Consider the following 12,901-nt stretch of genomic DNA (forward strand, 5'->3'; position numbering starts at 1 on the left):
TCTGATCTAAATAGAAACAGGTACAGTGTAATTCTTGAACTATTATTGAAATAAAATGTCTTTGTACTCAAGTTCAAGGAGTTCACACTGAATGATACATTCATGGAACCCCACCTCAGCAGAAATTTGATGGTTTATAACTTCATCTATTTTCATGAAGCTGGGACACAGAATTTGTTAACTGTCCAAGGCTATCCTTTTCATTTTCTTCATTAACCAGTGATAGAGACAAACACGCAGAGAGAGAAAGACATAAACATGGGATAATTTTGTAGCTCATTAATACGAGGCAAGAGATAAACAAGAGAAGGAGCCAAATGAAGAATGTCCTCTCACTGGTAATAGCTTTGGAGCTCAGTTAGAACAACTCAAGGCCTGTCGTTCTGTTCCTCTTGAGTGAATAGCTTTTTTAGCTGTGTGGATGACTAAGAGCTGGTGCTCTTCATTTGTGTTTCCATCTTTGGCCTTGAAATAAAATGGCAAACATGTCACACAAAATCTTTTCAACAAAATTTTCAAGTTTATTTTAGTTAGCTTTGTCCTACTATATGACACTCGTATAGGAAAAGTTAGGATGCCTGATATCCAATCTATAATTTATAGTCCCTCGCCATTTGTTGATTGAGTGCATAAGTTAGAGAATACACTGGCTTAACAACAAAATTCCCTGACTAATATTGTGTAGGTTCAAAACAGCTATGACCTGCTGGGACAGAGATTCCTGTTGAACTTGTTGACTGCATTTTCTTTAAGTCCTGCAAATTCTCTATAAACCTCTATAAATCACTTTTTTTTAGTAGATCTCACTACACTAAAACCTGTAATCATGAAGCATTCTGAGCAACAGGTAAATTCATTATTGCTGGCATCATGAAAGGTGGCAATCATGCAATTCCCTTTTTTTTGTGTATGTGTGTATTGTATCTTTATCTGTCTGTCTAACAAAACATCTCATGAGCCAGTGAATAGTAAAAAGTAATTATTGGAGGTATGTCTACAACTGATACAGTCATTGGACAGATATTGAGCTAAACAATTGGTGTAGCATAAACTGAGACTCATCTGTCAGATTTTAATTGTGATAGGTATGCATTTTTTGCAGGAATGCTACTTAAAAAAGAAACCAAAGATGAAAATAGCATTCCTGGAATGGATGCGTATTGCGTAGCTCTTTACATGTCAAACATTCAAAAAATGATACATGATCTGTCAGTGATCAAGATATGGGTTAGGGATGACTCTCAACTACTAATACAACAATGTTTATCTCAATATAAGTAAACACAAACAGATGTGTAAGACACTTGAATTGTCTTGGTCAATTACCTGACCATCTGCCACCATGAAAGACTGGCAGTTGTTCAATCCTTTACAGTTTGCATGTAGTTTAAACTGATCTGTGAATGATGGTGTCTTACTATGTGTCTATGTGCTGTTATTAAATATGTGGATGGTAAAAAGATTCACAAGCTACTTTTTCACTGCGATTGTATCTGAAAAAAAAAAAAAACTCATCCCCTACAGTAATGCATAAAGGAGTCCCACACGGCTGCACTCTCGGTACCTTATAGTTTGTAAATCAATTTGTGGCTAATCATTGCTCAAATTATAGTTCTTCAGACACAACAGTATAAAATAAATATGAGAGAAGGGTAAAGTTGTTGTGACACTGACAAATGATTGTATATAAAACCAAATAGCTTGTACCTGATTTAGGAGCAACTAAAACTGCTCATTGACCTAATTAATTACATTTTTTTTCTGCTGAATTTATGAACAGATCAAAGTTTCTTGGCATCTTCATATTATTTTCTCTGCACATAACTATGCAATAAAAAAGGAACAACACTTGTTTGCTTTCTGCTTAGAAAGTTATGGGATTCCATAAAATCGCTTCATCAATTTTTATTTGTTCTACAATAGAAATCAACCTAACTGAATAGAAACTGGTTTGAGGAACACTACATGTTACTATCTCAAATTGCTCATCAGATTTGTGGAAAATGCATTCTGAATTGCTATTTCTGCAATATATTTAAAAATGCTGTAGCAGATAAAAGTATCATGTATAAAATATATGTTTGACAAAACTTGTTTTCTCACAGACAGTGTTTACCCTCAAGCAGTCAGACCTATGAACAGTTGCTTCTCAATGAATGCAAATGTTGTGAATTGTTTATTGTATCTTTGACTGATCTTTATTACATATGCTTTCATGAACTTTAGGTCAATGTATTACTTTCATTTATTTTAATTATTTATTGTTTGAATATTTATTACACATATCATTTTTTTGTTTTGTAGGTTGAGAAAAAGCCCGGACAAAACACAATTCAAAGCATTTTATGTGCACAGTTCTTAATGCAAGCCAGTAAACTAGAAACCATACATTAAATTGCACTGTGTTATGCTGGTAGCTGTTTCAGACACTTTAATAACTAAACAGGTTAAATTAGTGTCTTTTTTTATTTGCTGCCACCAGCCACTTGTTTACCAGAGCCAATTTATCTTAGAACATACCAGTCGCTGGCATTGGTAGAGAAATAACCTCCATTTGCAATAGTTGTGTCAACTGTTCAGTATTCTTAATTTTGTTACTTCTACTGCTCCATACATTTTCCCAACATATATTTGCTGCTCACACTGCTTCAGCCTGGTGACCTTCTTCAAATGGTGCATCTGTTATTTTCCTCATGAACATTGTACACAGCTGTCCTCATTAAGTTAAAGAAAAGATTATTCATTTGACGATACATGCATCTGAGTTTTTGATGTAAATAACCCTGTTACTGTTTTACCAATTATATTTTTCTTTGACTCTTCTCAGGATCTGTTTAAGACATAGTCTCAGTCACTTTCCCAGCCAACAAAATCTTTTTCTGGTAAATTCCTCAGAGGTGTAAACCCCTTTCTTCCACTAAAACACATCAATTTTGGACTACAGTTGTTTGTGTTTTTCTCTTTGGTCTTAAGTACCATGGACGATTAAGGAAAATTAGTCCACAGGCTCCCTGGTTTATGTCTGTTTAAGTTCTAAGACAAAGTACACTGACAGTGGAGTGAGGTTACAGTTAAAACGAGGAAATGTGTTTCAGATGCATTACCACAAATCAGCAGCGGAATGCCTTTCTGCAAGCTTGTGTAAAATGTAATTCAACATAACAGCTGAGAGATAACCCCAAAGTACTGATTATTTCTCAGATTCACTGTTTTTTAATGTAAAAATTGTCACTTTATTTGTTGTGTTACCCACATTACCACAACAGTCTGTACCGTCTTTAACACTTCCTTACAAAGCGAAAACCATAAATAATTGAAAATGCTCTGCCATGCAAATCCCCCTGGTACTTTTAAATGGACTAACTTCTCAGTGCTTTTTTAGCTCCTTGTTCTCCCAGTGGGGATTAGAGAGAGAGGAACCTGCAAATGTCCCTGAGAAGAATGTAATTCTGGTAAATTATATTATTTACTTAACCAGTTAAAATTTTAGCCAGTCGAATAACAACGATTAATAATTCATGGTGCACTGATGCAATGTACACGTCCTTTTGTTTCTGAGGGCAATTTGTGACGTGAGTTTCTCTCAGCAACAACCTTGTAAATCTAGTTCAAGCAGCTTTCTCAGAAATGACTGATGGCTCATATCAAATATGCATTCACTCCCTAAGGTGTTTTAATCACACCCCCAAACCCCTCCAAAAAGTATAAACTCTAGCAAGGTCACCCTGTAACTATCTGTCCACATACAGTGAATCAACCTGATAGCATCTGCATTCACAAAGCCCAATCTACAGATACCTGACCCCACAGTTCATAAAATCCAAGAGTACTATTACTATTACTAATGTCTGGGTAACAAAGAACCATGAAAACCATGCATGTTCATTGTTGACGCACTCCTATTTCACAGAAATTTAGATGCCAAAAAAGGGCCTATGATTGATTATGAAAACAATAAGAATCCAACATTTAGTTAAAATTAACTAGAACAAACATGACAGCAAACCTTACTAAATAAAAGTAAAGCTTTGTTCCTTTGCTACAGTAAATTGTACACTCATTTTGTACCCACCTGTTGATGTTTTGTACCCAACTAGTACAAACTGATCACCACTTTGCACCCATGCACTTAAATGGTTATGCATAAATCCTTGCAACCCTGCATGCACCTTCTACAGAGGCGCTATCTTTCTGCAATCCTGCGGCTACCAAGATGGGCATAACACTGGCCAAGGTGGGTATAATATAGGTGGATGTGGATATAAAGTGACCAGTAGCAAACAGCTTTGTTTTGTACCCCAATATGTGGGTACAAATTGACCAAAACTGCAAAAGCACGATTTGGTGTAAGTATAAACTGACATGGAGCCAGTTCAACAGAGTCAGTCCATCACTGTCATACAGCTATTCCATTTTTATCAGTCATGTTTAATATTTTGCTTCCAATGTGTGCTAATATCTCCCTCATGTCTACATTTCACTTCTCTTTCCCTCTTCACACACCAGCTGTCCTTTTTCATTTTATTTTTGTAACAAACTGTTATTGTATTTTCTTCTTGCTGCCATGTCACTTCTCTCTCTCTCTTTCTCTCTCCCCCTCCTTGTGCCCGTGTCAATCTCTTTTCTCTTGTCCTTTCATCCCGAGCTGGTGAAACAAACAGCGAGCAGGCTTTGATGTGGCTCCAGTTCCCAGGCCCCATGATCTGTCTATGTGCATTTGTGCGTGTAGGTTTACCCTTCCAGGCTCTGTGGTGATAATGGCTGGAGGTGAAGCTGAATGAGAACCATGCAATTGACTAGTCTTTTCCCCCCTCTCTCTTTTTGGCTCTGTTTTTCAGTAGCACACACACACATGGTGCTACACTCATCAAAGAGCTTTGAGACCTCAGAGTTTACAAGCTCAGTCAATAGAACACAGCCCACAAAAACGACTGACAGCAAAAGAGCTTCCTTGCATGCACATGGCCTGCAGAGAAGGCTAGGGACATCTTGGCTTCCAGTGTGTGACCTGAGAACTTAAAACCAGGTGGCTGCTGTGTGTGTGTTTGTGTGTGCATGGGCTGTTACAGAACATAAACCATCCTTGAGCATCATCCAAATCCAACCTACAAACCAAACAAAATACATCCGCTTCTGCTCATCCATCAAAATATTTGTAAATCATTCGGTTGCTCCTATTTGTATGTGATCCAAAGACTGTAGATCTCACGACCTTGGTACCGTGGAGCTGCACAGCATGATTACACTGGGCGAGCTCCAAGGTTTGAGTGTGTTTGAATCTCTGAATGTGAAGCACAGTGCTGGCAAAAAAAAGTGCAAGTGTGCTATGTCAAAATAACAGATAAAGGTATGAAAAAACAACGCTGTTGGAACAAAATCACCCTAAAAACAAATGCTTCTAATCAGCGCATGGCAGCTACGCCAAAAAAAGTCACGTCAACTCAAATTACATATGAAAAAATAAACTGCATGCATAATAAATACAGCTTTATCTCAGGTGCTTTACTGTCAAAGACAGAAAGTTTATTGAAACTAATGAATAATTCAGTTTTTATTTGATTGGCAAGATTATTGAAAAATATCAGACTTATATGGCTTTCCTGGATGCCTCTCTTTAAAGTTGGATTTTGAATATTCCAAGCGGAAGAAAACCAGAACAGACAAAACAAGAAAAAAAAAAGTTATTTGTATTGCTAACTCGGGCAGCACGGTGGCGCAACTGGTAGAGCTGCTGCCTCTCAGCGAGCAGGTCCTTGGTTCAAACCCCGGTCCAGGGGCCTTCTGGGTGGAGTTTGCATGTTCTCTCCGTGCATGCGTGGGTTTTCTCCGGGTACTCCGGTTTCCTCCCACAGACCAAAAACATGCATATTAGGCTAATTGGTAACTCTAAATTGTCCCTAGGTGTGAATGAGAGAGTGAATGGTTGTTTGTCTCGTTTGTCTCTGTGGCCCTGTGATGGACTTGCGACCCGTCCAGGGTGTACCCCGCCCCTCGCACAGTGATTGCTGGACATGGGCACCAGCGACCCCCGTGACCCAAAATGGAATAAATGGGTAAAGCTAATGGATGGATGGTATTGCTAACTCACCGTCAGACCACCTCATGGCGTCATCCAACTGGGATGGCAGCCCCTTCCAGAGGGCGCTGTCTTTAGGGTAGCCCAGGTCCATACGCCTCAGGTGGTCATCGTAGCGCCAGAAGTATTTGTCCTTGAAGAAGTAGGTTTTGTCGTTGTGCAGCCAAACAAAAGCTGCATCCACCCCTTCCACGGGTAGGCCAAAGTCACTGATTGGACGGGGGTAACCCTCCTCCATGATGTTGTCTTTAAATACCCAGTATTTTACACCTTAACACAGTAGAAACAGAGAAATGTGCATTAAACAAGAGAAAATGTATTTTTAAACAATGAGTGTTGAATGACTGTACAAGAAAATAAACTGAGCCGTTAAAGTCAAAATGATAATTATATGTAAATACCAGGGATGCACAATATTGGATTTTTTAATTTTTTTCTGATATGCCGATATGTTAAAACCTATTTGGCCGATAACCGATAACAATACTGATATTTTTTCTTAGACCTACTTACAGAGACTACACAGCTTTCTCTGCTGTGGAATTAAAATACTACATTATTTTGCATGGTCTTTGTCAATTTGGCCTGTTACTAATGGCAGATGCCAAAAAGTGGGCTGGAAATGATGCAACACTTCAACTTGAACAGTGCAAATTTGTACATTTTCACAAATCTAAACTCAACCTGTTCACAAGCGACAAATGAAAAGTGCATAAGTAGTTGTGCATTAATAGATATACTTGACAGTTTCTTAAATTAAAAATTAACTTAAAACAGAAGCCTTTTATATTGGTGAGTTATTTTGATGGAATGGCTTCTGTCTGATATTTAACTTTATCGCTAATATTGGCCGATACGATACATGCCGATAATATCGTGCATCCCTAGTAAATACCATATATGTTAAACTAATGCAATGCAAAGGTTTGTTGAGATTGGAGTTGTTTGAAGATGGTAGCAATCCATTTTAGTGGTTATTAACAAGTTATCAGCTTGTTAATCTGGTCAAAACGAAGCTCTAATTTCTTCAAGATGAGATCATGTAATCTATTCTATCAACAGCAGGTAAGATGTTAATTGTTCATGACTTTTGTTACAAATCTCCAGCTCAAATAATCCAAACTATTGCTTTAATTTAAATTATTCTTGTTCTTTATTTTAAAATTTCTGCAACTCAAAATGAAAACTGTCTCCAATTTCTTATTGTTTAAAAGCTACAAAGTGATGCAATAAAAGTATTACAAGCTTGGTACTCTTCTTGAATGTTACTTTATTTTACTTTATTATATTAGTTCATGCTCTAGCTCACATGTGTTCAACTCGAGGCTCGCAGGCCAAATCTGGCCCTTGCTAACATCTTATCTGGTCCCCCAAGATATTTTAATTGCAGAACAGTTTTTTATTTCTTCTCATTTTACTTCAAAAAACTGACATTTCATTTGGTGCAGATTTTTCTTGACAGCTGGCTAACTTTAAAGCCAGAATAAAGTTTTTTTTTTTTTTCAATAATCTTGGATTACTGTGGGAAGAACACCAGAGTTTGACACCTCTGATTTATGTTTAATCAAATTTTCTGAAAAAAAAAAAAAAAAAAAATGTATAGAAACATTTTAAACTGCTTGAAAGACTCACTTTGAAAAGCTAATGCCCTTTAACCAGACCTTTATAACTCGGTGATGTATTTTAAAAGGTTCAGGAGTTTTTTTAGTTATTATTGCAATAGGCTATAAATGGTACCTTTAAAAAACACTATTTTGTGGTCTCCAGGCCTCTCGTACACTGCATCAACACTGTCCAGGTTGTTTGGGAGTCCCTTCCAGAAGCGATGGATCTGTGCCGGACGAAGGGACACCAGGTGCTTCTCTCGTGTTAGTCTCCAGAAGTACTTCCCTATAAGGAAAAGAACAAAAATATTCAGAATATCACAGTTTGCCTTTGTTAACTTTACTTTGAGAAAACATACACAAATGAAAGAATTTGAGGAAAAAGCACGAGGTTAATTTTAAAATGAAGATTTAAAAAAGAAAACAGACACCGGACAATGTTTGAAATAACACAGCCACGTCAGAATGAGCAGTTCTGATGGTGAAAACATTTTGCAGGAGTATAAATATCTACTAGAAAGTTCCTGGAGAAACTTTGACGGGGACTGCCAGGCTGCTGCCGATTAAAATTGTTGATTTGACAGTAATATGTGTTTGGGTTCTCCCTCAGCTATCACTATACCAAATTTCATTTCAATATCTCTAACAATGGTCAAGTTAGGCAATGCACTGCTCTCCTATGCATTGCAATGGCAGTCCCCGATTACAAACTAGTTCAAACAAACAGAAAACTTGCATCTTTATTATTTCACATGTCAGCAAAATCAAAATTAAAGTAACTGTATGCACTGATACATAAACTTTTAATTGTTATATTAAAAGCATAAGAAGGTCTTCAAAAGAAATGTCAGCTAAAGTTCAGCAGACAGTTCAACTGCTGATAGCTTGGGTCTGTTTCTTGTTTCCATTGTCAGTGGGAAGCTTGGGGTCACTTCCAGAGGACAAGCATGAAAGCCTGATGTGATTTTTGGGCTGCAGTCTTTAAGGAGCTCGAACGCCTCAGTTGGGTGCAGCTCCCAACCCCCACTTTCCTTACCCTTTAATATTGGGTTTACCCTTTCCCTGCTCATTTAGCTTGAGTGTTTGTTCCATTTCCCACACTGTTGTGCAGCGTTGTGCCGTAGTACCTTTGAAAAAGAAGGCCTCGCCGCGTATCTGGGCCACTGCATCAAAGTGACTGGTGCATCTGTCTGGGGCGTCTCGTGCTAGCCTGAGAGAGATGGCAAAACAAAAAGCAGAAGCAAAAAGCAAATTTTAAAGGTGGGAAAATTTGGGGTTCTTTATTAAAAAAAAAAAGACATTTATAACACGATAAATCGGAAAAGGCAATGTTGTGCTTTAAAAAAAGTACATTTTCAGCGTATTTTTATGGACCCAATTCAGGCTAATCCACTGCAACATTGTGACCGTGCATGAATTAGTGCTACGAGCCTAAACTAAAGAGAAGAAACTATCAGGCAGTGAGCTCCCTGGGTGCATTTGTCCCCGGGGGTTTTAAGTGATTTAAAGCTGTGACGTGGCCTGCCTGCCAATGATGAAGCTATTACCACCACAGGGCTGAGAGTGTGAGCCCGCCAGGCCTTATAATGCCAACAAGGGTCTCTATTCAGAGCTCTATTAAAACTACATCGCTGCCTATTGGACAGATTGATGTCCGTGTCAGAACTCGTCTAGCTTTCTCTCCCACCGTGTTGTGATGAAGTTAGCAGGAAGTAATTAATAAGGCCAACAATGGTGTGAAAGCTGGACAAAAGTGGGGTTAAGTATTTAACAAACGACCTGTTACTAGTTCCCAATGATCTGTTTTAGAGGTACAGAAGTCCCTCGTTTATCATGGGGGATCCATACCCTCAAGAGCTGTGATAAGTGAAAACCCGTGAAGTAGGAATATTAGTACTAATATGGGGTACTGTTTGTAAAATTATACGGTCAAAAGTGAACAGCAATATTTTGGTTTATTTAGACTTTCATAAGAAAAAAAATATATAGATTTTTTTTCAGTCAGATTTTCACCATGTTATTTAAACATTTATAAATGTCATAGTTCCAAACGAAATATTTAATTTACAAGCTAAATATTTAGGTGCGGGAGGAAACCTTTTCTGCAGCTCTGGGCCGCACAAATGTGCAGCAGGTGCTAAATAATTTAAAATAATTTATTTTAAATAAAAATTCCATGCCTATCGTGCGGCTCATCCATCAATCAGCCAATTGTGTGTCATGTCCAATCTTATTTTGGAAAACCGCGACAGAGCGAGTAGGCGATAAACAAACAGTGAAGTAGTGAGGGACTACTATATAGCCCGTGCATATTACTGGAAGGCTTCATTAAAATCCGTCCAGTGGTTCATGAGAAATTTTGCTAAAAGTCACAAATCCATCAAACCCAAACTGAGCAGCTACATGTTCGCTTTAAGTGGCAAACCACCTGTTAGACACTTGAATGATTCTTTACTGCCTTGACTTTAGCTTAATATAAAAATATAAAAAAACATAATGAACATTAAAAAGCTCATTTGATTTAGCAAATTTTAGGCACATGCTTGCTTTAGTGAATTCAACTCCAACGAAAAACCAAACAGCACTATTTGTGCTCCTATAATATGTCTGAAATGGCCGAGAATACCAAAATTGCACTGGCTCAATTTACTTTTATTGACATTCCTGTCCGCCGCGCTCCCCAGGCAGCGTCAAGCTGAATAAAGGTTTACTAACTGAATATTGGAAGGGGTGGATTTGCACCAGACAACCAGACTGGTGATGCAAGGCTTCTGCATTTCAACTAATAAGTCTTCTCAAGATTGTAGAAGAGGCTGAAGGGGAGATTTGAGCATTATAGAAATGAAAATACTTTTTTTTTTTGTTGAGAAAAATGAAGAAAAATCTGTTTATACTTACAGAACTTTGGATCTGTTTTCAGGAAGATCAAGCAGGACAGGAGGCTCGGGGGTCTGAGAGGGGTTACCTGGTTGATTTGTGTGAGACACCGAGTCTCTGACACCTACAGAACGATAATAAATGCTCAGTTTTATAAAAAGCCTCATAATTCTTAGTTATCCTGTTTGTTATTTATGCATTAACACCATATTCTCTTATTCTTTTCCTTTAAAGCAAACTGTAAACCAATATTTCTCTGTTTTTGTTCCTCTTGTTGACACTTCCTGTATAAAGCTGCAGAGCTGTGTGCTATAATGAGGTCCAATTAACTTATTCCATCCTTTTTTTTTTTTTGCTCTATGAAGTTCATGAACTGCAGCTTCCTGCACGAGTAGGCCTCTGTACCTTTAGTCTCCTGAGCTGTACCCAATAGACAAACATTCCTATCGCAGCACAAAGTGAGCACAAGACGTCAGCAGAGGCTGATCATGTAGTGAAGGATGGTGTGAATGCACTTGATGTTGGAGAACTCCTAATTTAGCCTGCAAACATGTTCTTAATTCAAAACTCTTCATAGCAATGACATTTACTATTAAGACCAGCGGATACTGTGTTGGGTTTAATGAAATACAAAGAAGTGAAGAACAGCTTTTTTTAATGCATCACTTTTAAAATTGCACATATGTTGTTTCTTCCCAATTGTTAAGGTTCCCTTTAGAGCTTCAGAGACACGCTGCCTCATTTTTAAGCAGCATTATCTCAGTTCCAAATAGAAATACAAAATTATTTTGTTTGTGCATCCTTTTTGGAATTTTAAAGTCTAATTAAGCATAAAATTAATCTAAAATGCCTCTAAAATTAAACTAAAATCACCTCTCCCAGCTTCATATATGAAATGCACTCATTTGAACAGATATAGACCCTGAATACACTATTCAAAATACTTTTTTTGTTGTTGTTTGTTTAAAAGCTGTTGATTGTTTGAAAAAAATCCAAACAAGAATGAGAAATTCAAATAAATTAAAAAAATGAAATACCGTCATCATGTTACTAGATGGAAATATCAGCAACAATATTGACTTGAATTTATAAGGGAAGAACATTCTGGCTGTGGCAAGAGATTTTTGTAAAAAGATTTTTTCTTGTTTTTAACAGAGTTCACTTTATCCTCTGAATAGCTAATATTGTTCAACCATGACCAACATTTAATGGCCAGCGGATTAGGATGCACATTAGAGTGGGCGGGGCCAAGTACTTAAGTGACCACGTTTATTCATACCGTAGAGCTGCCACACACGGACTTTGTCCTCGTAAGGTAGATCATATTTCAGAGGGTCTCCCACAGGACCTTGGTAGTACGGTCTCATGATGGACTCCATGGCTGAGGTGTGGACCAGGCCGATGGCGTGACCAAACTCATGAACTGCAACCGCAAACAGATCCATCCCATGAGAATCTAGAAAAGACAAAAAAAAATGAATCAACAAACCACATGGGGTGGAAAATGTGCCCATGACATGAAAAATATATCACATACATGGGAATATACTGTATACTTTCTTAACAGTAACTATAACCTGTTCCTCTTTGTACATGCCAATTAAGACCTTCCTTATATATCCTGACATTTTTAAAATGACATACGAGTACCCAATTTAATCTGATGGATCTAATGAGACAAAAAAAAGCAGTGTATACTGGATTTCACAGTGTCCAAAAGCACACTTGTGTCAGAACTTTGAATCTGTTAAATATGCTTCATTCTTCTTTCGGCTGCTCCCTGCGTTAGGGGTCACCAAAGCAAACTAAGTCGCACAAAGACTTGGAAGATATTTTTACGCCGGATGCCCATCCTGACGCTAACACAGACAACCGAGCAACCACAGCGCTCTGTGTGGAGGAGAGAACTGCAATCATGGACACCCGGAGGAGCAGATGGTGATTAAGGGCCTTGCTCAAGGGCCCAGAGTGGGACGAATGAGGGTCGGGGCAGGTGTGGGTGCTTCACCTACCCCACCCACAGGTTTGATATTGTCGTTCCGAACGATGTTCTGATCAAAGGGCAATCTTCTCTAAACTCTGCACAATCACTCCCATATACTGTAGTATGACTTCCAAACTGATGAAAAATGACACATACTATAGTATGACTTCAAAACTGATGAAAAATGACACATACTATAGTATGACTTCCAAACTGATGAAAAACGACACATACTATAGTATGACTTCCAAACTGATGAAAAATGACACATACTATAGTATGACTTCAAAATTGATGACAATGACACATACTATATAGTATGACTTCCAAACTGATGAAAAATGACACATGCTATAGTAT

The 12,901-nt window shown here is 37.9% G+C and overlaps 1 protein-coding gene across 1 annotated transcript in view; it reads right to left on the minus strand.

The window, feature by feature from the left end:
* The window catches only part of LOC119424560 (matrix metalloproteinase-17), a 60,618-nt gene that overhangs the window by 3,145 nt on the left and 44,572 nt on the right, over positions 1-12,901 (minus strand). The window contains exons 2-7 of the mRNA XM_037692047.1: positions 12,202-12,226; positions 11,837-12,013; positions 10,579-10,681; positions 8,808-8,890; positions 7,814-7,966; positions 6,089-6,346 (exon numbers count right to left, since the gene is read on the minus strand). Coding sequence (XP_037547975.1) covers positions 6,089-6,346; positions 7,814-7,966; positions 8,808-8,890; positions 10,579-10,681; positions 11,837-12,013; positions 12,202-12,226 — 799 coding nt within the window. The remainder of the gene's footprint in view (positions 1-6,088; positions 6,347-7,813; positions 7,967-8,807; positions 8,891-10,578; positions 10,682-11,836; positions 12,014-12,201; positions 12,227-12,901) is intronic.

The sequence above is a fragment of the Nematolebias whitei genome, chromosome 18, assembly GCF_014905685.2.
Source record: "Nematolebias whitei isolate Nwh7 chromosome 18, NemWhi1, whole genome shotgun sequence".
In the NCBI taxonomy this organism is placed as follows: Eukaryota; Metazoa; Chordata; class Actinopteri; order Cyprinodontiformes; family Rivulidae; genus Nematolebias; species Nematolebias whitei.